Source organism: Saccostrea cucullata, unplaced genomic scaffold (assembly GCF_032062105.1).
Source record: "Saccostrea cucullata isolate Sc308-1 unplaced genomic scaffold, CSIRO_AGI_Scuc_v1 ctg5664, whole genome shotgun sequence".
Classification (NCBI taxonomy): Eukaryota; Metazoa; Mollusca; class Bivalvia; order Ostreida; family Ostreidae; genus Saccostrea; species Saccostrea cuccullata.
The window spans coordinates 3,519-29,358 of record NW_026929576.1 but is presented as its reverse complement, the minus strand read 5'-3'; the positions used below and the strand labels follow the sequence as shown (position 1 = coordinate 29,358).

Sequence of the window (25,840 nt, the reverse complement as noted above, 5' to 3'; positions counted from 1 at the left end):
AGTGGGCGGAATTGTCAAATACTATATATGTGTGGGTTTTTATATGAGTTAGTTTACGATATTTCTTTAAAAATTTAGTTTGCTTTAAAAGGCAGAAATTCATTATGTTTTGGACTTAAAAGACATTCCAAAATTATAAACCTCTCTATAACATTAACATGTATAAAGTAGAAATAATAAAAAAAAAAACAAAACAAAACTAATATATAAAAAAAAAACTTTATATTACACTTACCACATATACCTGTATTGACGTCACAGTTCGAACAACCCACACATCTATTGCACCCTTGTCCATAACGACCTATATCACAACCTTACAAAAAATAATAATAATTTTCTTAAAAAATATCTGCATACAAAATTTTCAGAAATTTTGAACTCTGACTCAGCTTTTTTCAAAGTATATTTGATCCAGATAATTCTTTAGGCACAGTATAGATATCAGTTGAATTTTTTTATTGATTTATTATGCATAGTGAAATATACATGTTGTTTGAGCGGATATTTTTTTGGGAAAATAATAGTACTGTTAAATATTACAAGTTTTACTTAAAAGAACACTTTTTTATTAAACATGTTAAACTACATTTAGGAATTACTTTAAAACATTGTACATGTATGAATAAGATAATCAACAACAACATAAATATCGAGTAACATTAAATGTACGAATTATTATATGCTTCTGCAAGGAATTTCTCATATGTACGTTTAAATGTACAGTCGTTCGTTGCTCGAACACGACTGAGTCAACCATTTTGTGTCACAAGCGAGCTACAAATTGACGTGTGTTTCACATTGTGACTTCAAAAACATGGTGCAAAACATTTCACTACATATGCTTTTTCTAGAACGCGTGCCAAATTTCATTCGGATATGAATTGTGGTTTTGTAAATATAGAGATGATTTGCGAACTTTTTGATCAACCTTCGTTTGTATTTTGACATCTTAAAAAAATCTCCGATATTTCCATTGGCCACCTAAACTGTACTGCGTAACGTAATCATTTTAAAAGCTTCTCTTTTTTCATCATACTCTTAATGTTTTTGTTCTCAGGGGTTTTCAATACTTTTGAACGATGACAGTACAATTGCAACTCCACCCCCCAAAAAAAAGCATTTGAAGACGACTTGTTGCTTTAATTACCAATGTACAATCCAAGTTAATATCTTAAAATTTTTTGTCTGAAAAGGAAGAATAAAATGAATCGGAGTTACTACTTTTAACTAGTAGATTAACTAATTGAGAACTTACCATATACTTCGATTTCACAAATTTCAAGTATAGGTCCATTTGCAGAATCATTAGGAGTGTCATAATTGGTTTCAATGATAACGTATCTCGCCTGTTCCTTACAGAAGATGGTTTGTGTGTCATTTGGTACTTTTGTGTCAGGCGTGACGTCAGTGTAACATCTTATTCCCTCTGAATCTGAGGTTTTTGAAACATTCAAATGATAGTTTCTAAACCTATAAGGTTTCCAGTTTCCTAGATAAGAGGAAAAATACAAACATATAGAGAACACATTATTTTTTTATAATACACCACGCATAAAAAAGTAGGAGGGTATATAGTGATCGGGACATTTGTCCGTCTGAACGTCCGTCCGTCTGTCTACCTGTACTCAAGTCTGTTACGCTCTGCGTTTTTCTTTAATTTCTTATCCGCAACTCCTCTTATATCACTGAAAGAAATTGAATTTAATGAAACTTTCAAAGAATCTTGGTTACATAGTACCATTGTGCATTTTCTATTTTACTTTTTGTTCTGAGACTTCGGATGTCCCTAAGGAAAACATTGATTTTGCTGTTATACGGGTTACTCGTACATATATCGTTTTATGAATTTCTCGCAGCGCCTCAAGTTTTATTCGAGGAATTAACTGCTGTGATCGAAATTTAATTATTCTATGATTTATCTTTAACATTCCCTTCTCTGCATAACGGACGTGATTATAAGCTAGAAGACGTAAGTTTCTTTCTTCATTCAGTTAATACTAATAGTATGCATAAATATTTCATTTATTTCATTAAGATGCATCATCCTGCTCCGAAGGACTCAATTTTAGCTTACCAAAATCTGCAGAAATCTCATTCAGTTTGCCAAAGGAATATTACAGTCACTTGCAATTTAGTAAAATGTATAATTTTTAGGGTCGATTGAAGTCGAAAATGAAGTGATAAATGAAGATTTGCAGCCGAGATTCACTAGAGCTGAAAAAAAACAACTAGTTCTTTGTACTCATTTACAGCTAATAAAGTGGTTCTACTTCCCAGGTAGCACAAAATATTTTCATAACATCTTATTTGCGTTGAAAAAAGGTTTTTTTTGAAACATTTCAGACTAAACATTTTAAAAAATATTTTTAAAAACATTTCCTCTTCCTGTTATAACATTCTAAAACATTTTTAAAATGTTTTCAAGAAGCTTATTATGAAATACTTTTAGAGCATTTTCCTATAATGTTTTTAAAATGTTTTAAAAATGATTCAAAAGGTGTGTTTAGCTTTCAAATATTAAAGATTTTATGTTGCGTTTTAAAAACGTTCTTAAAACATTGAATGAAACGTTTCTTTTCCATAAATCTGAAACATTGTATGAATATGTTTCTAAAACATTTGGATGGAACATTGTCAAAATGTTTTTAGAACATTTGTAATATTGTTTAAAAAACACTTTTATTAAATGTTTTTGAAGATTTTTAAAAATGACTCAAAAAGTATGTCTATCTTTTATATATTTAAGATTTTATATAACGTTTTAAAAACATTCTTTAAACATGAAATGAATTATTATATTTCTGTAAATTGGAAATATTGCATATTGCGTTTCTGAAACATTTAGAAGGAACATTTTAAAAATTCTTTTAAAACATTCTAAATATCGCTGTTAGATCAACGTTCAATTCCGGGTATTTTAGGCAGTGAATATGTTTATTTAAATTACTAAATAAAATTATTCTTTTCACTACAACTGAAACGTTTTACGTAAATATATTTTTTCAACATTTTTGGTAACATTTTCTAAGTGTTTCTAAAACGTTTATATAATTCATTTAGTAATTTTAGGGGTATGTTGTGAGAATGTTTTTAGAACATTCAATTTATTGTGTTTTCTCTTTAAGAGACCTCATTTTCATTGCTACATGTACAACATTTTGTAATGTTACTTTCAAAATGTTTTTTCAAAATTCAAATAATGTATGATTGCAACTTTTCTAAAATTGAGTTTGTAAAGAAAAAAATATAGAGAGAGAATAGTGTTGAAATGAGGAATTGCAATTTTTATTTGAAAGATTTTTTTTTGGTATAGTTTATAATTATTTCTATTTTTGGCTTATTGATTATTAACAAAATCCGTCAAAAAGTCAATAAATGAAAGGATAGGAAAACAAATTTAAATATGAATAAATGAATTTAAAAAAAAACATATAATAATATACTTTTTGTATTTTTTCTTAAAAAATGTCAAATTTGTGATCCACCCCCAGAATTTAACTCTGAGGCCTTAGATAAGGATTGGCACACTGGTCAGCTTCAGTGTCATGATAACCTTGTTATGTAATTCTCCTGCTGGGCAGCGCGTTATAGTGTATAGTGGTTTGCAGCTCATCTAGGCCAAATTTGAATTCTGGTAAACAAGATGTGCGCGCTTACTCCTTGCCGATTTGAATGTGAAGACTTTGCATCGTATAAACCACAAAAATAACCTCGGGATTTATTAACTCTGAATGGTAAGAATTATTCTTTTAACATAGACCTTAAAAGATAATTTAAAATGACTTTTATACTACTAGTGCATGATCAATTATTGTATACAAATGTATGTAGGAAAGACAAATCGTTTAGGTTATACATGTACATATGTATTTGAATTGAATATTACATACTTAAGGCAATACAGTTATATCCTTGATTCAAATACTAGTATGTATTTGTTGTATTTGTGAAATGTTTAAAATCATCAAGCAATATGTTTATTTAAAAATAAAATTACTTTACAGCATGGTGTTAGTTCCATCATCCGTTTAAATTCCCACATTCAAAAGACCCGCCGTTAGTGAAGGCAAAGGTGTACGTAAATACTATTACTATTCAATAATATTATCATGATTATTGTCATAGTAAATATTTTTATGCTTAAATTTTATTAATGCAAAAGTGGAAAGATCTTAAATTGTGATATATATATAATTTTTAAAAAAATATTTTTTGTATATTTTCATTGATGATCTTAGGATACATAAGATTTAGAACGATGAATTTTCCTTATCTTTACAGGCCGTGCTATTCTTTCTAAAGGGCAGATTCCTTGTCAGCGTTTTCAGTGTATGTGATTCTAACGTCTAACTTTAGATCCGCCGCTCTGTTCGACCTACATGTATACAGTGAACATAGGATTTCCGTGATTCTGTTCTTTTAAAATTCAGTGATTGGATTAAACGCCGTTTTCACCCTTTAAAACCCGCTGACTTGAACAAAAAAATTTATTAATAAGTAAAACTTGTACCGTTAATGGAACTTAAATGTGATTTACATATTGATTATGGGTTTGTATTAAAGGTTCAAACATAAAATATAATTTGTGTTTATTTCTTTTAAAATATAAATACAACATTATTTAATGAGAAAAAGTTACATTTCAGTAAAAATACTTTGGTAACCATGGTAACATTCAACTTAAACATGTTAAAATGTTTTAAAAACGTTTTAAAAACCATACAAATTATTGAAATTAAAGTGAATAAAACATTTTTAAAAACGTTTTTGTAACATTTTTAAACAATGTTATGATAACATTTGTTAAAATATATTGTAAAATGTTTTTAAAACGTGTAAAAAAAAAACCATACAAAATCACGTGATTAAAACATTGCTGAAAAATATTTTTGTAACATTTTAAGAAAATGTTCCGGAAACATTTGCTGAAATATTTCACTAAAATGTTTGAAAAACGTTTAAAAAAAACCATACAAAATCACGTGATTGAAACATTGCTGAAAATGTTATTGCAACATTTTAAGAAAATGTTCTGATAACATTTGCTGAAATATTTCACTAAAATGTTTTAAAAACATTTTAAAAAAACATACAAAATCACGTGATTAAAACATTTTAAAAAATGTTTTCGCAACATTTTGAAAATGTTTTAAGAACATTTTAAAAATGTTTCTGTGTTAGCTGGGTTGTCCCAATTTATCACTATGACTATGCAGACTTTAAACAAAAGAAAAAAATGATAAAATAACTTTTTTTTACTATTTTTCAACAAAATGGCTAGTTTTATCTCTGATATTCGGCTATCCCGGTATTTGAAGAATATTTAATGAGTTCCGTTTTGTTTATTCTTTTTGTAAAGTCTTGTAATTTCAAATTGTCCAAAAGTTCTGCAGAATTTTTTAATATCCACATCTGATTCACACCACTTCTTGAATATATAGTTGCACAGTACTCTTGAAGTTTTTCCTTCCCTACTGTCAATATCTTAGTGAGGAGTAACGAAAGAAGCTTGGTTGAGCATTTAATGAAACTTGCAATGTACCTTTGTTTGTAACGACTCTAATGAAGTTTCTGAATCCAATATATATATATAAGGTAGTTAAAATTCATTTTGGCTCCATGGAATATTAAAAGTATTAAAAATTAATTGCGCTTTTTTGTAATAGCTTCTTTAGTAAGCTTTTTAAAATCGCTAAAATTACATCTCGCTTAAAATAAAATACCAATTTTTAAGGACAAATAGCTAATTATAAAATTGCGTTTCGCTAAAATTTTCACGTATACGGTATTTAAAAGGTCTGTGTTAGTTTGCTACTGATTTGTATTGTCTAATGGACTTTTTAGCTTGAATACTGTTCGATCGTTTTCTCCATGTATTTAAAGCAACGCAGTCCTAGCCTAACAGCAGAGCTGATTCAGGAGCCAATTAATTTTTTATTTGATCAGGTACTCTCTAATCATAACTATGCACATAAACTCCCCTTGTCAAACCATAGCCCTGATCCTGTGACCTGTGCTTTTAAAATTTTGTAAGAAGCACTCTTGCTCATCATAACTACATGTATATACTTATTCTACCTACTAGGAACAGACAGAATTTACAATAAAATTTTAGGAGATGCCACACTTTCCTACCAGAAACACCAGTACTGCGGGAATGGGGTCATAATTTTGGGAGAATTATTCTTGCTTATCCACCATTGCAATTAGTTAGTTTTCATACCCCGGTATTTATCAAGAGCAAAAATGAATACCTTCCAATAATTTATGTTTATTTACTATGTTATCGATAGAGCGTGGCTTAAATGATATTCACAATTATTGTATAGGCACTGATCATAACTATGCACTAATTTAATATGATAAATACATTGGAACAAAATTTGGAAGGGATCCTTCATTATACTTTATCAGCTAGAATTTCTGAATCGGAAACGGCTCGTTCGATTTTTATGATACTTTCAGGACTGATAGAACATAAAAAAAAGAGACCCAGGGGCCACATCGCTCACCTGAGCAATTGGCTAGGAAAAAGCACATATTAGATCAAAACTGAAACTTAACTGAGGGCAGGAAGGGGGAGGGGGCTTGAATTTTAACCCCCAAGGGGGTCATGATTTTAACAAACTAGAATCTAGAATACCTGAGGATGATTCCCTATAAATATCACTAAGCATGGCTTTGAAGTACTTGAAAAGAAGATTTAAATAGGTTTTATTTATATATTCCTATTTCAAACTTTTATCGGCTATTTGGCCCCACCCTACCCCCGGGGGTCATGATGTGAAGAAACTTGAATCCACACTACCTGAAGATGATTCCACATGAGTTTCATCTTTCTTGTCTCAATGGTTCTTGAGAAGATTGATTAATTGTATACTGTTTAACGTCCCTCTCCAGAATATTTCACTGATATGGAGACGTCACCATTGCCGGTGAAGGACTGCAAATTTAGGCCTATGCTCGGCACTAACGGCCTTTGAGCAGGAAGGGATCTTTATCGTGCCACGCCTGCTGTGACACGGGGCATCGGTTTATACGGCCTCATCTGAAGGACCGCCCCATTTAGTCGCCTTTTACGACAAGCAAGGGGGTACTGAGGACCTATTCTAACCCGAATCCCCACGGGGAGGTTCTTGAGAAGATTTTTCCTATATATTCCTATGTAAAACATTGATCAGCCATTTTGGCCCGACCCTAATCCCGGGGGTCATGATTTGAAGAAATATTAATTAACTTGAATCTACACTACCTGAGGATGATTCGAATTGGCCCTTTTACATGAGTTTCATCTTTCCTGGCCCAGTGGTTCTTGAGAAGAAGATTTTTAAAGATTGTTCCTATATATTCCTATGTAAAACTTTGATCGGCCATTTTGGCCTCACCCTACCCCCGGGGGTCATGTTTTGAACAAACTTGAATCTACACTACCTGAGGATGATTCCTCATGAGTTTCATCTTTCCTGGCCTAGTGGTTCTTGAGAAGAAGATTTTTTAAAAATGCCATTAATTTTTCTCTAATTCATAATTATCTCCCCTTGGAAAAGGGCGCGGCCCTTCATTTGAACAAACTTGAATCCCATTTACCCAAGGATACTTTGTAGCAAGTTTGGTTGAAATTGGCCCAGTGCTTCTTGAGAAGAAGATGAAAATGTAAAAAGTTTACAACAACGACAACGACGACAACGACGACAACGACGACGACGAAAACGACAGACAACGGACAAATTTTGATCAGAAAAGCTCTCCCTTAAGCCTTTGGCTCAGGTGAGCTAGAAAGCTAGATAAACATATATACATATTTTTGCTTTGATGACGTCAAAGTGCTTTTAGACAGAAACATAGCATTTTCAGCAATGATAGAGTGGCATGTGCTTATGTGACAGACACACTTCTTTTTTTTCAGGAAATTCTGCTATGGCTCGATAAAGTCGTATCGGGAATTAAAAACTCTTGAGTACTTTACCTACAATATCTTTTTACATGTTAATATTTTATTAAAAAGCATCTAGAACAGATGTTGTTGAGAATGTCACATTTAGATATATCGACAACGTATTGTCAATTAACATGGTAATTTTCATTCCTATGTCGATACGATATATCCTGGTGAGCTTGAGATAAAAGATACCACAGAGTCTGACACTTCTGTTTCATACTTGGATATTTTACTTGAAAAAGACACTAATGGTAAGCTAACAACCAAACTATATGATAAACGTGATGACTTTAACTTTTCTATCGTCAACTTCCCTTACATATGCAGCAATATACCTTCATCACCTGCATACGGAGTATATATATCTCAGTTGATTCGATACGCAAGAGCTTGCTCTACGTATGAACAATTTCTGAACCGAGGTAAATTATTGACAACCAAGTTGATCAAGAATCCAGAATATCAGCAGTCTCGTTGAAAGTCATCATTTCGTAAGATTAATGGTCGATACAATGACCTTGTCAGCAAATACAGTTTATCATTGAATCAAATGCTGACTGACGTTTTTCATACTAATTGTTAGTCCATTATTTATACACTGAATTGACGACGGATTTTTCCCTTATTTCCTGATTATGACAAGGAGCACACAGCGGATGTAACCGGTCGGCAAGGGATGCTCACTCCTCTATGGCACCTGATCCTACCTCTGTTGTTTCGGGGGTCCGTATTTGCTCTGCTCTTATTTTGTATTGTTTTATGGACTTTGAGTTTGAATACTATTCGTTATCTCCATATCATTCTTATGTCAAAGAAACAAAGTTGGTCAAAGTGACAATTTGCAGCTTATCAAATTGTCAATATGCGTTGTTCCACGTCACTTCCGGCAAAACATGTTTTCAAATTTGCTTATTTTCACAGATATTGGTATTGAACTGGGTTATAAATGTCACACAGTACATCTGACCGCATATTCTGTTGATTTTCATCAACTTCGACAACTTCTAATCTTACAAGCATTGCTTCTGAAAATCAGACGGAAGACCTACTCGTTGCAAAAAAAGATCTAGTTATAATTTTTAAAACCGATTTTTTGCACGCAAATTCTCGAAACGGCTTGATGAATTTCCATAAAACTTTCATGCTTTATGTTATATTGCTGAGACCTTATGTTTTTTTGCGTTCTAATGACGTCACCTCCGGGACGGAAATAATATCAATTTTATGATTTTGTTTATAGAGTTGTCTCCAGACTTTCTAAAAAAGGCTCTAAATAGAAACATGAAACAATCAGGTATGAGAAACTGTTTTTTCTAACCAAGCTTATTTTGAAGTTAGTTAGATGGTTGTATCTTCTTTTACGTTCCTCTTGAATTTTTTATTCTCGTATTGACAATAATATTACCGGTTATCGTTCAATGACCGTTAAAGTTCCTGCGGTGAGGGGATCCGCTATGCGGTGCTCCTGTTAATTTACTATCGACACATGATTTAATTTACAGTTACACTGTATGTACTATCTACACTGCATCTTTATTGCAATTTGACGTGTTGTTTTTAAAGAACGGAAATATACGCTTTTGTACTGATGCAAATTGAATGTATTATTTTTTTTGCACCGGTTTCGATGCCTTGTTTCAATTTTACTTGTACAATGTACACGTATAATTATGTCTTCGAAACGATATAATTATATGTACACAACGAAGATTCAACGAAGATTTTGAAACTGGTTTATGTGGTGCATTACATGCACTTTATCAGACCAACTACTTTGAAACAAGAAATGTTTATTAAAACACTCTACCCCTTCCCCTAAAAAGTTGGAATTTTTCTAAGTAGAGGCGCAGAGCTCTCTCAGAAATGGCTGGATCGTGCCCAAAAGAGAACTTGACCTAGATATTCTTATAAAAAATCGGTATACCAAATTTCAGTTCAGTGATAGGCTGTAGGGAAAATGAACGGAAACTAAAATGTTTGAAAGAAAATTTCAAAATTAAAGCTGAATTTTCAAAATCAATTTTTCACAAATGAATAAAAATTAAATGGAGTTAATTAAACCTTAAATCATTTGAGTACGACAATACGGTTCGGAGCGGGTCGGCAAACAATTCTTTAAATACGATCTCATTCAATATATAAGTATTTCTTTTTTATACATGTTATATGCAATAATGTAACGAAATATTACTTTCATTTCTGTAGTAGATCACAACATATGACAGAGAATAGATTCCTCCAAGATCCACTTTTACCCATGCTGGAGATGGCTGATCTGCTTTAGTATGTGCACAATTTCCATAATTTTGCTGCACGTTGCTATCAATTACTAGAGCTGCATTTTGGGTTAGATGTGTGGAACTTTGTGTTGCTTGAACATTCGTCTTAGTTGTACAGAGATTAACTGTAATGAAAATTCAAGAAAACCTTGTTATGATAGATAACTACGATTTTTTAACTGATCTTTTCCATTTAATCCACTTCTTCTTTGACAAATATCCTTGTATGAAAAAATATAAACAAAGCACACATAACAAAAACAATATTTAACAAAAACAGCTAATTTAAAAAATTATAAATGATTTTCGTGGTATGATCTTTTCTGTTTTAATAAATCATTAAAAGTATACAGTCCTATTTTATCTGTAATGTCCAGTTTCATACCAAAGCCATTCAAGGATTCTCGACTCCCAATTGCCCAGACTGACTTGTTATTACCCTCTTGCTCCCAGTGGTTTGGGAAGGGATATATTATTTTACTTATCTGTGTGTAAGCATATGTGTGTGTTCGTTTATCCTTGTGCAATAAGTGTGACGTCATTCGCAACCGTAGCAATATTGGATACCTCTATGCTCTTTCCTAAGTGATGCTTCGTATGTTGTCACCTTGTTCAAAGAATATGTTGAGATAACAGTATTCAAGTTAAAAAGTCCATTAAACATTAAAAAAAATATTAGCAGAGCACAGGCAGACCTCAAAAACATCAGAAGTGGAATAAAGTGTCATGGAGAAGTGATGATCTCTTGCCAATCGGCATCGTCGGAAACCCACGGGTGATCTCGTCTTTACTTATCACCCGTGGGCAAACTCGCCGAAATATTGCCGTAAAATATGCTAATTTGTTGTTTTCAGTTAACCAATCAGAAAGTTGGAACTCTTCAATTTCAAAAATACATGTACGTTTATTACTTTGCTATTTATGGTAAATATTTTGACGCTCGTTAAAACGTGCGAAGTTTGATTTAAACAATGAAAGTCAATTCGTACAGGCCACTGACATTAATATCCGTCAAATATTATATGAGTACCTCTTTCTATTACTGCAAAATACAGCGGTGAGTGGATTTATCAGCTGTGTTAACTTTGGAATGAGTTTTTCTTGTTTTTGGCAATGCCGAACATGCATACGTAACGTGAACTGTGATTCGTTGTTTCGCATCGCGACTCTGTAATGCGGCCAATCAAATGACCCATGCATATTTAATTACATACGACGATTTTTCAGGGAGTTTGCCCACGGGTGATAAGTAAAGACGAGATCATTCGTGGGTTTCCGACGATGACCAATCGGTTACACCTGTTGTAATTGTTAGAGAGGAACTCTTTAAATCGACGTTTAGTAAGGAAAGTGTTCGAATCAATCTCTATTTTTTTCATTTTTTTTTTTAAGTTTGACCTTCAATTAACATGTCCGGAAGATCTCTAAATTCCGTAAATCTGGAAATTTTTACGTCGATTTTATTTTGCGAATTAGGGTCAAAAAAGCTGTTGATTAATTTTTACGTCTCAAAATTTTGCGAATGACCGCTGCTTTGTTTGCATTTTCTTATTGTAATTTATTTTTAAGAAAAATATTTTTGCGAATGCAATGAACTCGCTAATTTGCTAAAAATTTATCTACAGCAAAAATTTCCAGATTTACGGTAAGGAAGTCAAGAGCGATAACCGTGAATTGCTATAAATGCACGGAATAAACAAGGTGCTAGTCTACCTGATCAATCAGATAATCAGCATTTATACAAACCCATGAAAAAATAAATAAAACACGTAGTTTTGAAGTTTTTGCTCAAAAGATTTTTTTGAACATTTTTTGTAAACTTTATGCACATTTAGGAATAATATAATATTTACGACAATTCTATCGTGATCAAACACCACTTAAAAGCTTAGAAAACGTTTTGATTGGGACTAAAAATCTGTCATGCACCAAGAGGTAGCAGTCCCAAAAGTTTAACTTACGTAAGTTAAAAATTTGATATAAATACGGAAAATACGGAAAACTTTCAGTATTTAGAGCCTGACATCAAAATCTGATCGAATAGATAACAGTCTTAATTATTTTTGGAGTGTTTTTAATAAAACCGCCCATGCAGTTTCTGGTATGCGAGGTATGTAAAATATTGGAAAAAACGCATTTATGTATATTTATTCTCTTTTCTCCACGTTTGACGCCTTTCTTTATGCCCATTTATAGTCTCATAGCTTTGTAACAACCACTAATGCTACAGCGCCGCTAAATGATAGATATATCATTAAGCGTTGCAATGCAACGCTTCTTGTCATAATTTATAGCATTAATGGTTGACATTCTCAACCGCTAATGCTGAATCGGCGCTTACAGTGTTAATGAAAGAATTTTATCATTAAGCGATTGAAAAAGGTCAACTACTTATGCTATGATTTAGAAATTACATTAAACGTTGCATTGCAACATTTAATGATATTTTGTATCATTAGAGGTTGCTACATAGCTTAGTATTCGGCGCATATGAAATATATGAGGATAAGAACTTGCTGGTGTGATTTATTCTTCCGTAAACGATTACAATTTAAGGTTGATTCTCTATAAGGTCATTTTCCGGCCTACGATAAAATCACTTTTAAATGTGATTTTATATAACTATAATCATTCTATTTAATGATTTTGGTGTTTGTTTTTCAACATCGATCGCCTAAGTCACGTGATTCAGAGATGGTCGTCAGTTTAAGAAAAAAATGAGGGTAGGTCTATACACATCAAATTTCTATGCGTGTTTCTGAATGTAATGATCAAAAAATTGTGTAATAAATGCAAAAAAAATTTAAGTTAAAGACCTAAGATAATTTTTTGACGTGAATTTTGATGAATCCACATTTTGCATATTTTGAATGTAAATCTTTACAAAATGCACACCGTATGAAATTGAAAAGAATAATTGATATGCAGCATAAAAATATCAATGCGAGTACACGTTGACTATCCATATTCATGTGAATAGTCAATACATAAAACTCAGAGCAGTTGCATTTAAATATAAATCTTTTAGTAAGATTAAATAGCATCGTAAAAATGGCTTTGATGTTATTTAGCTACTTGTGCTGCATGATATAATTATTTATTTAGAAATGCCATCTCAGCTATATGTATATGTATACACATGTATAAAAGTTAAGACCTCTCTTTCCTAGCGGCACTGCATAAAAATGGAGTAGATTTCATGGGCGGATACAGGATTTGTGATAAGAGGGGGGGGGGGGGCGTGGATATTTTTTTTTTAGGCAAGGGTTCTGGAGGCCGCCTTAAGGCCCCCAGTGGGTCCAGGGCGAAGCCCTGGTTGGGGCCCAGGGGGCGAAGCCCTCGGAAGGTCCTGGATTTCCGTGTATTTTAAGAGTAAAACCAGGCACTGTAATAGTAATTATTTTTCATTTTTTGTTAAAGTGAAACATAGGCCCGGTGTTTGAATATCAATTCTATTGAATGTTCCTACTTGTATTATAACACAAGCCACTATAATCATGGACCTATATATACTGACGGGATTTCGTAAGTTTTTTTTTTTTTATTAAAGATTTTTAAATTAATTATTATATCTCTTATACTATCACATAATTCAGATCAAAACCTTTAATTATCTATCAAATATTCAGTCAAGATTTGTTTTCTAGCACGGATTATATTCCTTATCTTGGTAGTAATTTTGTTTTATTCAAAATTTCCGAGAAATCACCGATTTCGGTGTTTGTTTTCTTAATATTTGATTTATATTTAAAGAACGAGGGGGCTTTTGATTGGTATTCGGCAGGAATCTGGGCGTAATTGAAAAGTGAAAATTTTATCGACATGCCACATGAAATTTTAATATTTTTTTTATTTATCGGGTTCCTGTGCAACAGGAAAGGAAAATATTTTCCAGAAATTGAGCTTTGATTTGCTAAAAAATAACATGAAAGTTGGCCAGATCAGACATTTGGTACAAAATGGTACATTTTAAACACGTTTTTCTAAAAATTTTCTATCTCTGCGTCTTCTCTCCATGATTTTGAAACGTTATTTGTGTGTATTTTCATTCAAAGAAACAAATACATTTTTTTTAAAAAATGGAGAGAAGACCCAGAGACAACGAAAAATGAACTTTTCCCAAAAAAATCCAAATGTGTGAATGTGGTGCTTCTTTGCCTTTAAAAATAGTTATATGTGCATAACGGTGATAGCTCAGTAAGTTGGGCTACCTGTCCAGTGCACTGAGAGCGAAAAGTTTTTGAGTCGAGCCTGGCATGGGGCGTTAATTTTTTTTTCAGGCAAACAACCATTTATTTTGTCAGTTTTGTTTTATGAACTGATGTATCAAAATTTTGAATTAGATAAATTTTGGTTCAGTATGGTTCTTGAGCGAAATCAATTATAATCTTCTATTCTTTAATGTACATGTACACGTACATGTGTATCATGCATCTATATGCCGCGATTAAATATTTCAGGTGTGTATTTTTTGTGAAACAATACTATAGTATAGTACCCCCTAGGAAAAACGGACAAAAATGTTACAATCTCACACTTTCAAACTAAATGAAAAAATACCCTATGGACGTGTTTGTAAAATCTGGCCAGCTATGTTCAGCCAACCAAATCATGGGCATTTAAACCATAAATGTTTCGTACAAATGATTCCTGCAGATCACACGCCAAATGCGCCCACCTTCTTTATGCTTCAATTTAAAATCTATTAAATATCAATTCTATACATAAAATGAATAAGTGATATTAATCAGAAAACACCCTATTTACGAGTAAATGTAGTTTGAAAACCTTGTACATGTAGTGTTGTGCGTGATGTTTTGGGTGAATACACCACAGGCACCTGAAGTATGGATAATACCCCCCCCCCCCTTTTTTTTTAATGAAAAAAAAATATAAGAGTGTATAATATCTCAAAAATATAAAATTTCCCCGTCAAACACATCTATATATCGTTATATGCAAGCAGATTATACTTTTTCTCACGTTTAAAGAATGGCCTTATTCGGTATAATAAAAATACACAAGGTAAGAAACAAAAGTTGTAAACAAACGAGGAATCCCTATTTCGAGACAGATTACAAAGGTAATAATTAATGTTACCTATCATAATTTTGCAATCACTCTGTCTGGGAAATGTTCTTTGATTAGTCTCTTTAAGGTAGGTCCGTACTTTCAAAATTTTCTGTCAAACTATTAATTTTTTTATATAAGGCCACACCAATAAAATTTCTTGTTCTTCGGACAACTGACCCCTAAAAATTGGGGCGAGCGAGCGATTTGATAATTATAATATTATTATTTTTAACCAACATAATTTCCAGGCGGTGAAGTAAAATAACGGAGCGAGCGATAATATATTTTTTATTTCCATTACATTTCTAGAGTAAATCACTATGAAATCTCTTTCAATTCCCCTGATCATGTAAAACATTCAATATTCCATATTCGTACATAAACAAAGCAGTCATAACAATACTGTTACAATGGTTTCTCACTTTTATTACATATAAAATGACTTGACTCCATATGTAAAATGATAATTTCAAAAAATAGAGTATCATTAGGGCATTTAATACAGGTTCTTCAATTCATAAAGGTACAAAAATTCTGTAAATAAATCTACAAATAATATAGAATATTAACTCTCCTATGCGCCCCAAACCTTTGGCGTTATCAGGGGTCAATGTTTTTGCCCTGTACAAGATTTGCTTTGTTTACTACATATAAATTTATGAGATTTATCACTGTTCAAAAGTGTTTGTTACCTCCATTTTTTGCATGTATGATAACAAAATATGATGTGATCAAGACTATGTACAATCACATAAAAGTGGCCAATTCCAGCAGCACTTCTATTATTATTATTTTTCTGCATCTATGCACAATATCAGAAGCTTAACATGGCCCCAAATTTTAATTCACATAATAAAAAAATAGGACATTGTAGAACCTTCAACAAGTGTGTCTCATTACTATTAATCATTACAATTTATGGCAGCAGTGATAAGTGATTATTATAATACATATAGTAATTCACAATATATAATAAAATACTTGGCATAGAGCCCAAAATAACAAGGTTGAACATCAGTTATAAAATGAGAAAATATCATTAAAATCAACTGTTTTTTTTTATTCTCAAGAGTTGACTGATATATATGTTTAAATATCATGCCAAAAATGGGAAGCTACTTCGTCGGATCATTTACATACACATTGGATACTTTAATTTCTTCTTGCTGATCCACAATAGCTTGGGATTAGTTCATGTAAACCTGGAATCTGTTAAAGAATTGCCGGAGATGGAAACGATTTTATACTGCTTCATAGAAATATTATCTACCTACAATTTTCATGCACTATCAGTGTGGTTTAACTGAAGACCTTCTTGAATGACTGATATAAGTCTGCACTATATGAACAGTTCTCGTTATTTAGGTCCAGTTTATTTTCACTGTAGAAATTCAAGAAAAACCACCCAATCTTGCTGGAACTAGTTGCTTCAACACTCAACATTCCAAAAAGTCAAGTAGCTAACAAGTCTCCCTAAAATAAAATAGATGCAAAGTTTTTAATACATACCTATTAGAAAAAATGTATATATGCATCTTTTACTAATCTTAATAATGTTGATACCTTGCACTTACATTTCGGCATCTCCAGAATTTGATTTATGTCCATGATGGGCTTATCTGCCTTAAACATAACAGATCTGCTCTATCCAATCTTCACAGTTCACCACGATCACGATGGAGTTATACGGTTTACTTGTTTCCTTGTCGTATCTCTAAAAGCATGCTTTAAAAAGTTCTTGCAGCTGTGCATCATTGGAGCTAATAACGAATGCAGGTGGTGTCACTCCAATCACCTGTTCGCACCGATTTTTAACGACATATACTGTCATATTAATTCAATAGTCAATAGATCAAAGTGTCAAGTGTCCTTTCTAATGCAAATTGATCAATGTTGTCTCTTTTTTGACGAAATGTGAAATTTTCTTCTCAATTCCAAACGCAGACATGACCGAATATTTAAAATAAAATGAAAAATGGGGCGGAAAATGGAACGAAAATTTCCGGAAGCGGGAAATTTAAAATAATATTATTTTTTACGTATCTATAAAATACGAGCGCGCGGGTCCGACGAACAAGAAATTTTATTGGTGAGGCCTAAATACCTTAGATAATTCATAAACTAACTAAAACACCCAAAAAAGACATATCTTTGCAGGTGAATATTCATACAACATGTCTCAGAGTACATACCTCTAAAACTTCAACAGCCAAAATTGATCTTAAAGAAGTGAGATATCATATTTCATTTAGCTATGCACCAAATCACATGTAATTTATGTTAAAACTTAAGAAAATCTAAAATATGCATTTACCAAGAGAATATTTGAAATCTTTATTGCAAAACATTCACAAATTGATGTTGAATCTGCCCACGTCTTTCAAATACAAATCTCAATACTTCTTAGTTTTTAATATTTCTCAAAATCGAAATTGTTTAGATGCCATTTTTTCTTTAAAAATATTAAGAATTATATCTAAGGTTAACAAAAACACATCGTTCATTATGTTCAACCAGATAAATTTAACAAAACAGGCTTTTGAACACGTATACCCCCATATTTTAAACATCAATTTTTCAATCATTTTTGGCAAAAAAAATTTAAAAGTTGAATTTAAAAAGATGATATAGGCTTTAAAATCAATCAAAATAGATCTCAAGTTAGTTTGTTTAAAAAAAAAATAAAAAGCATTAGGTCCATAAAGGCAATTAAGAATTTTGTGTCTGTGTATTACCATATGACATACCAGTAGTTCCTACGGAAAGAGTGCAAAGTGTTAAAATTTCCATAAATAACGATGTTTAATGCTCAATTACATTAAAATAAACAAATACATACTTGCTAAATTATTTTCAATCATCCAAATAGATTTTTTCAACAGATAAGTGATAATCAGAATTTTATATTGGTGTGTAAAATTAAAACCGGATCCGTAAAAGTATGGACGTTCCTTAACCTAAACCCCTCTATTAGCGTTTGATATGCCGTAATCAGACGATTTATTAATCGGATACATAAAATTTTCTCCATTGGCAGCGTTGAAGGAGGTTTTGGAGCTGCTTTTCTGTTTCGCCTTATCTGATTGGCTTATAATACAGTTTAAATATCTAACCAATCAGATAAGGCGAAACAGAAAAACAGCTCCAAAACCTCCTTCAACGCTGCCAATGGAGAAAATTTTATGTATCCGATTAATAAATCGTCTGATTACGGCATATCAAACGCTAATCGAGGGGTTTAGGTTAAAGGGACTAATCAAAGAACATCTCCCAGACAGAGTGATTGCAAAATTATGATAGGTAACATTAAATATTACCTTGGTAATCTGTCTCGAAATAGGGGTTCCCCGTTTGTTTACAAATTTTGTTTCTTACCTTGTGTATTTTTATTATACCGAATAAGGCCATTCTTTAAACGTGAGAAAAAGTACAATCTGCTTGCATATAACGACATATAGATGTGTTTGACGGGGAAATTTTATATTTTTGAGATATTATACACTCTTACATTTTTTTTTTCATTAAAAAAAGGGGGGTATTATCCATACTTCAGGTGCCTGTGAATACACATGGCGATAAAGGAGTTGCCTATCCCGTTAATATAATTATACATGTACGTCCCTGCTATAATAAACGGTTTATTTACTTACATGTACTTACTAATAGTAGCATTGGCTAGTTATGAACCAAAGAACGGCATTATTAACACTAGTCATATCTTACTTTGAATGACGGGGGCCCAGGGGGCGAAGCCCCCGGAAGCTCCTGGGTTTTTGGTGTATTTAAAAGAGTGAAACCAGGCACAATAATTATCTTATTATTTAGTTATGTACCAAAATATGGCATTATTAATATTAGTCATATCATAATTTGAAAATTTTAGGGGGAGGAGGGGGGAGGGGGCATGTGCCCCCACGCCCCACTTAAATCCCCCAGTGGATTTTTAACCATTCCTTCCATTATGCATTTTAGATGTTTTAATTTATCTATAGACTTACAGAATTCTACTACATCCTAGGTACAAAATGGGCGCAAAAGGGTTTGATGCTTTTTTCGCACTCTTGAAACCTGAAGGTTAAATCCGTTATCAATCATGTATGACATTTAGGAACCCCTCTCCTCCTTACCGGTTTATGTTCTAAGACAGGACTATTGTTCTCGAATCTTATATCGATGCTATCAAAAAAAGTGTGATTATAATAGATTTAGTCATCTCAATTAATACCCAAAAAACAAATTAAAATACATGTACACTTTATAATGATCCTATGTCACTCGTACAGAAAATGTATTTTTGAAAGTTCGGGTCGAGAATTACAGTTAATATACAAAACCGTCCCATCAGTAGTTCCCTATCTATAAAGGTTACGTGTGTATCTGTAGAAAACAGGAAATGCATTTTCCAACTGCATCAAATATAGCTTTTATCATTTCTAGAACATTTACCAGGTATGCAGTAATAAGGAAATGCAACGATTATGTGCAGCAGTCAATCAGGAAATACAGAGAAGTGGCATATATAGATTAACTAATCTATCATTATATAAATAACTTTTTTCACGCCTTTAAGCCAATAAAAATGTTTTATCTTAATTGTTGGCAGACATTTCAACGAGATTTCGCCGCGTGTAATTCCATGACCTCCAGTCTTCTCAGTCCTTTGATTTTAGATTTAATTAACTACATGTAAAACGTTGACATTTTTTGAGTAAACGTGCATAACTTTCATCGATGTTTAGTAAATCAACAGAAAACTGTACTCTTACCAAAAGTTCATATAAAGAAATAGTTAGCATGAGGTGATATCCTTCATTGTGAGTAGTTAGCTTTTCCTGCAAATATCGTGAAAATACAGCGAAAAGTTTTTATTTACATGGTCATAACCACCTTTAACCAAGTTCATAAATTGATAGTCACTTTTTATGTTAATTTGGCTTAACTCCTTCCTGGTCATTTTCTTTATTAGATTTTTGATTTTTGTTCACATATACGCACACACAAATACAAATAGTCTGTTTATATTCAAAAATGAATATACTTAATTATTATATATAATGCCTAGGTTAGTATTCCTCTATGCTTTTAACTTTGTACCGTACTATTGCTAATTTTAAAAACATTATATAAAATTTAATTTTAATCGGTATAAGCAGCAATTTAACAATAACAATGTAACAAAACAAAATTATTGATCCCCCCCCCTTGTGTTCATTCTAAAGCTAAATTTTGATACACTTACACACCTTCAAAATATGTATTTAACCTTTTCATTTTAATTCAATCTATATCTGTAATTTATAATCAGCAATGAGGCCTATTGAATAAAATCAACCCTTTTTTTTTGCTATTTGCAATTTTCCTCACCTCATCTTTATTTTATATATATATTATATTGACATTTAACTTCATGTATGATCGGCCACCAAAAAATGATTCTACATGTAGCAACACGGTGCGGTTGTTATTTATTTATTAAAAAAAATTATTATTCATTTATTTAAAAAAAAAAAGTTAATAGATGTACCACTTATGTCTACACGATCATACAGAAGCCTGTTCTCTTATTAGAACAGAGATGTTGAGGCTGGAAGCACTAGGTGAAAAATTAAGAATTATAAAAATTCTTTGCACCAATGATTGATAAATAAAAGTTTAATTTATCGAGACATATATATACAAATAAAAAAGTACATAAATCTCGTCTAGCTGTTCGTTATATCCACATATTTCATCAAATTATTTTAATGAAATTGTTGAACAAAGAAAATTTACATTGGTTGACCACAATTCTGCAATTTGATATGTATTGGATTACTTTAATCGAAAGAGAATTAAAGTGTCACAAGATATATTATGAACTCTTGAGTAATGTAGTGAAAAAAAAATGAAATATCAGTGAAAATGCGTATAAAATGTCAGCAACATACCGTAACAGTGAATAAATCCTAGTAATGAAATAAGACACGTCCACCATAGGACAGCCATTTCAAAAGAGGAAGTAAAATTAAAAACAATCCTTGTCAAAAGCATTCGACCAGAAAAGACTCTACAATGATTTAAAAGGCTGACTATCAAGTGACCTACTTAAAAAGGTAAATATAGGGATTTAAACATCACTGTCGACATTCCTTTTAAGCGTAAACAATTAAAGGACGGGAAAACCATTAAACATGAATGTACTTAATTCTGGGGATGATTAATCTTATTTTACAGAAGTATATACTTCCCCATCGCAGATAACTGGTAACTGACTCTAGTGATAAGCATTATAAATTGTGTGAACATATCAAATTAATTATAAATATCTACCTTGTCTACGAAAATATGTTTTTTAAAAAGACGTGCATCAGGTAGATTTCCTTTTTTGCTTTAATTGTCCTTTTGTTATTTATAACTTAAGACACTTGGGGAAATTTGTGACGTTTTTTTTTTATTGTGCCTGGTAATGCTGTACATGTCCCATGAATTAGAGTTGAGGAGGGAATATATATAAAACGAAACCAATTTTATTGTATCTAAAAAATGTTAAGATATTAACTATGTATCTACCTGTATTTAGAACTATATGTAATGCATGCTTATTATACAAATAATATACTGGTTATATCGTTTTAGAAAAAAATGATGATGTATTTTTTGCGATCATTTTAAGAAAAACAGAATGATAAAACACAAATGAGTTTTTTTTCAGATATTGTGTGTCATAGACAATATAACCAGTTTTGATTTTTTTTAAATCGAACAATAATTCACGCCATTCAAAAACTGATGAAATTTTCAGATATTGTGTGTCATAGATAATATTTCCAGTTTTGATTTTTTTTTTAAATCGAACAATAATTCACACCATTCAAAAACTGATGAAATACGCTTTTTTTGCTAAATCCCCAACACCCATAAAATTGAATATAAAATACAATTGTGCATGCATACGAAGATGCATCAATTATTTTTTTTAATCTGACAGGGCATGCATTTACTCGGGAACGGGCTTATCCAATGGACACTGTCTCTGAATATAAAGGTCAAATCAAGCATTCAAAGTAAGACTTGTAGTGTAAGTCACCATCCATAGAAGTATCATCCATGCAAGGTAGGTCAACGTAGGGCTTATAGTTTCCCGGAAATAAGAACCTGCTCTCTAAAATTTAACCGTGTCATTCCTAAGATGAAATTGCAGCAATGCATAATTATGATACCTTGACTGGTACTTGTAAAATGAATACATCGCTTACCTCTTCCATCTTGCAATTCTAATTTGAAAACGACAAACATTTAGAAGTTTTTAAACAATCTTGCATACCGATGTTGTCAAAGACACGAACACCAATGGTATCACATTAGCTCCCTTAACACGGTTTATGTGGACTCTCTTTAAACGTAGCTACAGGGGGTGGGGGGGGGGCAGGGAGGCCTGCCCCCCCAACTTTTTTTTTTCCCAACATTGCCTTTACTATTGAAAATGTCCATTGAAAGGTGGGTTTGCCCCCACTTCTTACCACAGTATAGTGATATAAAGGAAATTTAGTATTGTATGCCAAAAATTAAAAAAAGAGAAGAAATTTGGCCTTAAAAAAGTTGAACAGTACCCCCCCCCCTCCCACCCCCAAGAAATAGCATTTTTGAGGGCAAGGTCCTTTTTTTCAACCTTTACAGGTAAGTAAAAAAAAATTCTCTGGTTGGCCCACCACTTTCAAAAACGATGCCACGTGCCTGGATAGCAGTGAGAAACCTAAATTGTTCATGTTCAATTCTTTTGACCTTTTGAAATATGATTACGTATTTAAATATCTGCTAGGTGCTTTACGTTATTTTCTTTCTTTGCTTCATGAAAAAACTTTTTAAATATATATTTAAATCAACCCTTATACATTACTTTCATAATTTGAATTAAATGCTTTCTATTGATGTTATCTAAACGTTAAGGAGATACATCCATGCTCAAGGCAAGCTCAAGTTCAGGTTTGAAGTACCTAATGATCGATTGTTCGACTTACGTCCTTAATTTTGTGATAAAGAAATTATTTTCCAGAAAGACACAAATAGAAACAAGAGATAAGTTAATAGTTATACCTTTTTTTAATTAAAATTTCCTTGACATGAGCACGGTTAATTTTTTTTAAATAAAATGACGGAAATTTAAAATGGAAAGATGGAATAATGCAATTATGCAATATAATAGATTGCATGCTGATTCTTTTTTTGTCAAAAAACATCCGGTCGGACTACGATTCAATACACATTTGTTATCAGAGAATATAGAGCCCGTCTCAACTATCTTGTTTTAAGATAAGGAACGTCCTTTATTATCTACCGTTTTTCTGTATTTTTTTTGTGCTGATCTTATTTGCATTTTGGCAATCATTTATATTTCCCCAAAATATAAAACAAACAAATAATATCTCAGATATCGTCTGTGATAAAAACATACAATTTTTTAAAATTTATTTATTTTCTCAACTGTAGAAAATGACTTACTAAAAAAAAAAAAAAATAACCAAAAAAAAAAAAAACAAAATAAAAACCATCACATTTATCATCCCCCCCCCCCCCAAAAAAAAACAAAAAACAAAAACAAAAAAACAAAACGAATGCGAGATATACTGTAATAGTGTACACTTCAAGATACAGCCTTTAAACAATTTTGATCTGATAGGGTATGTAGTTACTCAGGTATGGACTTATCTATTTATTTACTGGAGTATTTAATTAAAAGCATTTTCCAAGCACTGGTAGTGATTAGAGAGTCGGCTCTAGAGTCGCGAAGTAAGGCATTGATCCCACTGTGGGAAGTGGAGACTGGTCCTTCAGATGAAATAGGTTCCGTGTCAAACTTGCTGGGGGTTCGAATTCAACTGTGGGGCGTAAGTCAGATCCAGCAGTAAGTTAGTACAATGAAATACATGTATGTACCTAAAATACAGTTAAAGCATTTTCCAATCAGTACTTATATAGAGAGTCTTTTCTAGAGTCGCGAAGTAAGGAGTTGAATCCCACAGATGGACGTGGAGATCGGTCCTGCGGATGATAGGTTCCGTGTTGCACTTGCTGCTTGGTTAGGGAGTCTGCTCTAGAGACGCGAAGTAAGGAGTTGATCCTTACGTCGCCGGTTCGAATTCCATTGTAGGACGTGGGGACCGGTCCTACGGATGATAGGTCCCATGTTGCACTTGCTGCTGGCACGAAAAAGACCTCTCACTGCTCAATGCCCCAAGTATAGGAGAAAATGCACCGCCAATTGGTTGTGATCCATCTCATTGAAAAATTCTTGAGAGAGACCTTAAACAGAGTAAGAACAATCATTTTTCGTGCATTTCTGATACCTTATACGTCCACCTCGCCATTGACGTTATTGCTATCAAAAATGTTCCCCAAACCTTATTTAGATGCGCTTTAGGCCTAAATAATTTTCGGAAAATTGGCAGTGAGAAAGGTACATTCTAACGACACAATCAGGTTCATGACGTTTGGAAATTGAATGAAATTTTAATCTTAATGTTGAATTCAGAGCGTTAATTTCTTTCTTATTCCAAAAGGTTTTTAATAAATATTCAAATTAAACAACAACTCTTCATTTCAAAGTTGCCCCGTGGGGATCCGGGTTAGAATAGGTCCTCAGTACCACCTTGCTTGTCGTAAATTACGACTAAATGGGGCGGTCCTTCGGATGAGACCGTATAAACCGAGGCCACGTGTCACAGCAGGTGTGGCACGATAAAGATCCCTCCCTGTTCAAAGGCTGTAAGTGCCGAGCATAGGCCTAAATTTGCAGCCCTACACCGGCAATGGTGATGTCTCCATGTCGGTGAAATATTCTGGAGAGGGACGTTAAATGTAAACAATCAATCAATCATTTCAAAGTTAGGACCCAATGTTTTCTATTGAGTTTTCTTCATTCGGAGATGCATGCAGGCTCAATTTCAAGTTTAAGTTTCAAGTACTAAATGATCGATCCTTTATTTTCCGATTAAAAGTTAAATTATTTCCCAGAAAAACATGGAGATATATAGAAACAAGATAAATAAACAATAACAGAATTTCTTAAAGAGAATCATTATGTCCTTGACATGAGCACAATAATTTTTTTTCATTTAATATGACTAATACTTGAAGTGAAAATATGAAATGGTGCAATTTTGCAGTATAGTAATTTAGATAAATCGAACGAAAAAAAGCATAGAATTAAAAACTATGGACCTTATTTTTATAGAAAACTGGTGTAAGTTAAAGTTATACACTGCACATGTATATGCCCTTCTTTGCTTCATAAACTTAAAATTAAAGGGTATCCTGTGTGTAGCCGAGGGGAGAGGGGATAAGCACCTTTTACCATATTACTTCCCACCCCACTTCTTTAGTCATGCTATCATTTTGCTCTTTTAATAAAACAAAATTGCTTGTTTAGAACTTTGACAAACAACAGGATTGATTGCCAATGATTGTAAATTGTTTTACGTCCCTCTCGAGGGTTTTTCACTCATATAGAGACGCTACCAGTTGCCGATTTTGTGCTACACTCGGAACTCAGGGCCATTGAGCAGTATAA

The 25,840-nt window shown here is 32.4% G+C and overlaps 1 protein-coding gene and 1 long non-coding RNA gene across 2 annotated transcripts; one reads left to right on the top strand and one right to left on the bottom strand.

Annotated features, from left to right (window-relative positions):
• Positions 1–235: 235 nt before the first annotated feature.
• On the bottom strand, positions 236–21,497 carry LOC134281265 (uncharacterized; the record flags this gene model as incomplete). The annotated part of the gene is made up of 4 exons (XM_062763742.1): positions 21,222–21,497; positions 10,134–10,346; positions 1,259–1,492; positions 236–316 (listed from the first exon to the last, which is right to left on the bottom strand). Coding segments are annotated over exons 1-4 (631 nt in total), but the record flags the coding sequence as incomplete, so codon positions are not given.
• On the top strand, positions 3,477–4,375 carry LOC134281266 (uncharacterized). Its single transcript, XR_009995043.1, has 3 exons — positions 3,477–3,737; positions 4,008–4,077; positions 4,285–4,375. It is a non-coding gene; the product is annotated as an uncharacterized LOC134281266 (long non-coding RNA).
• Positions 21,498–25,840: the final 4,343 nt, after the last annotated feature.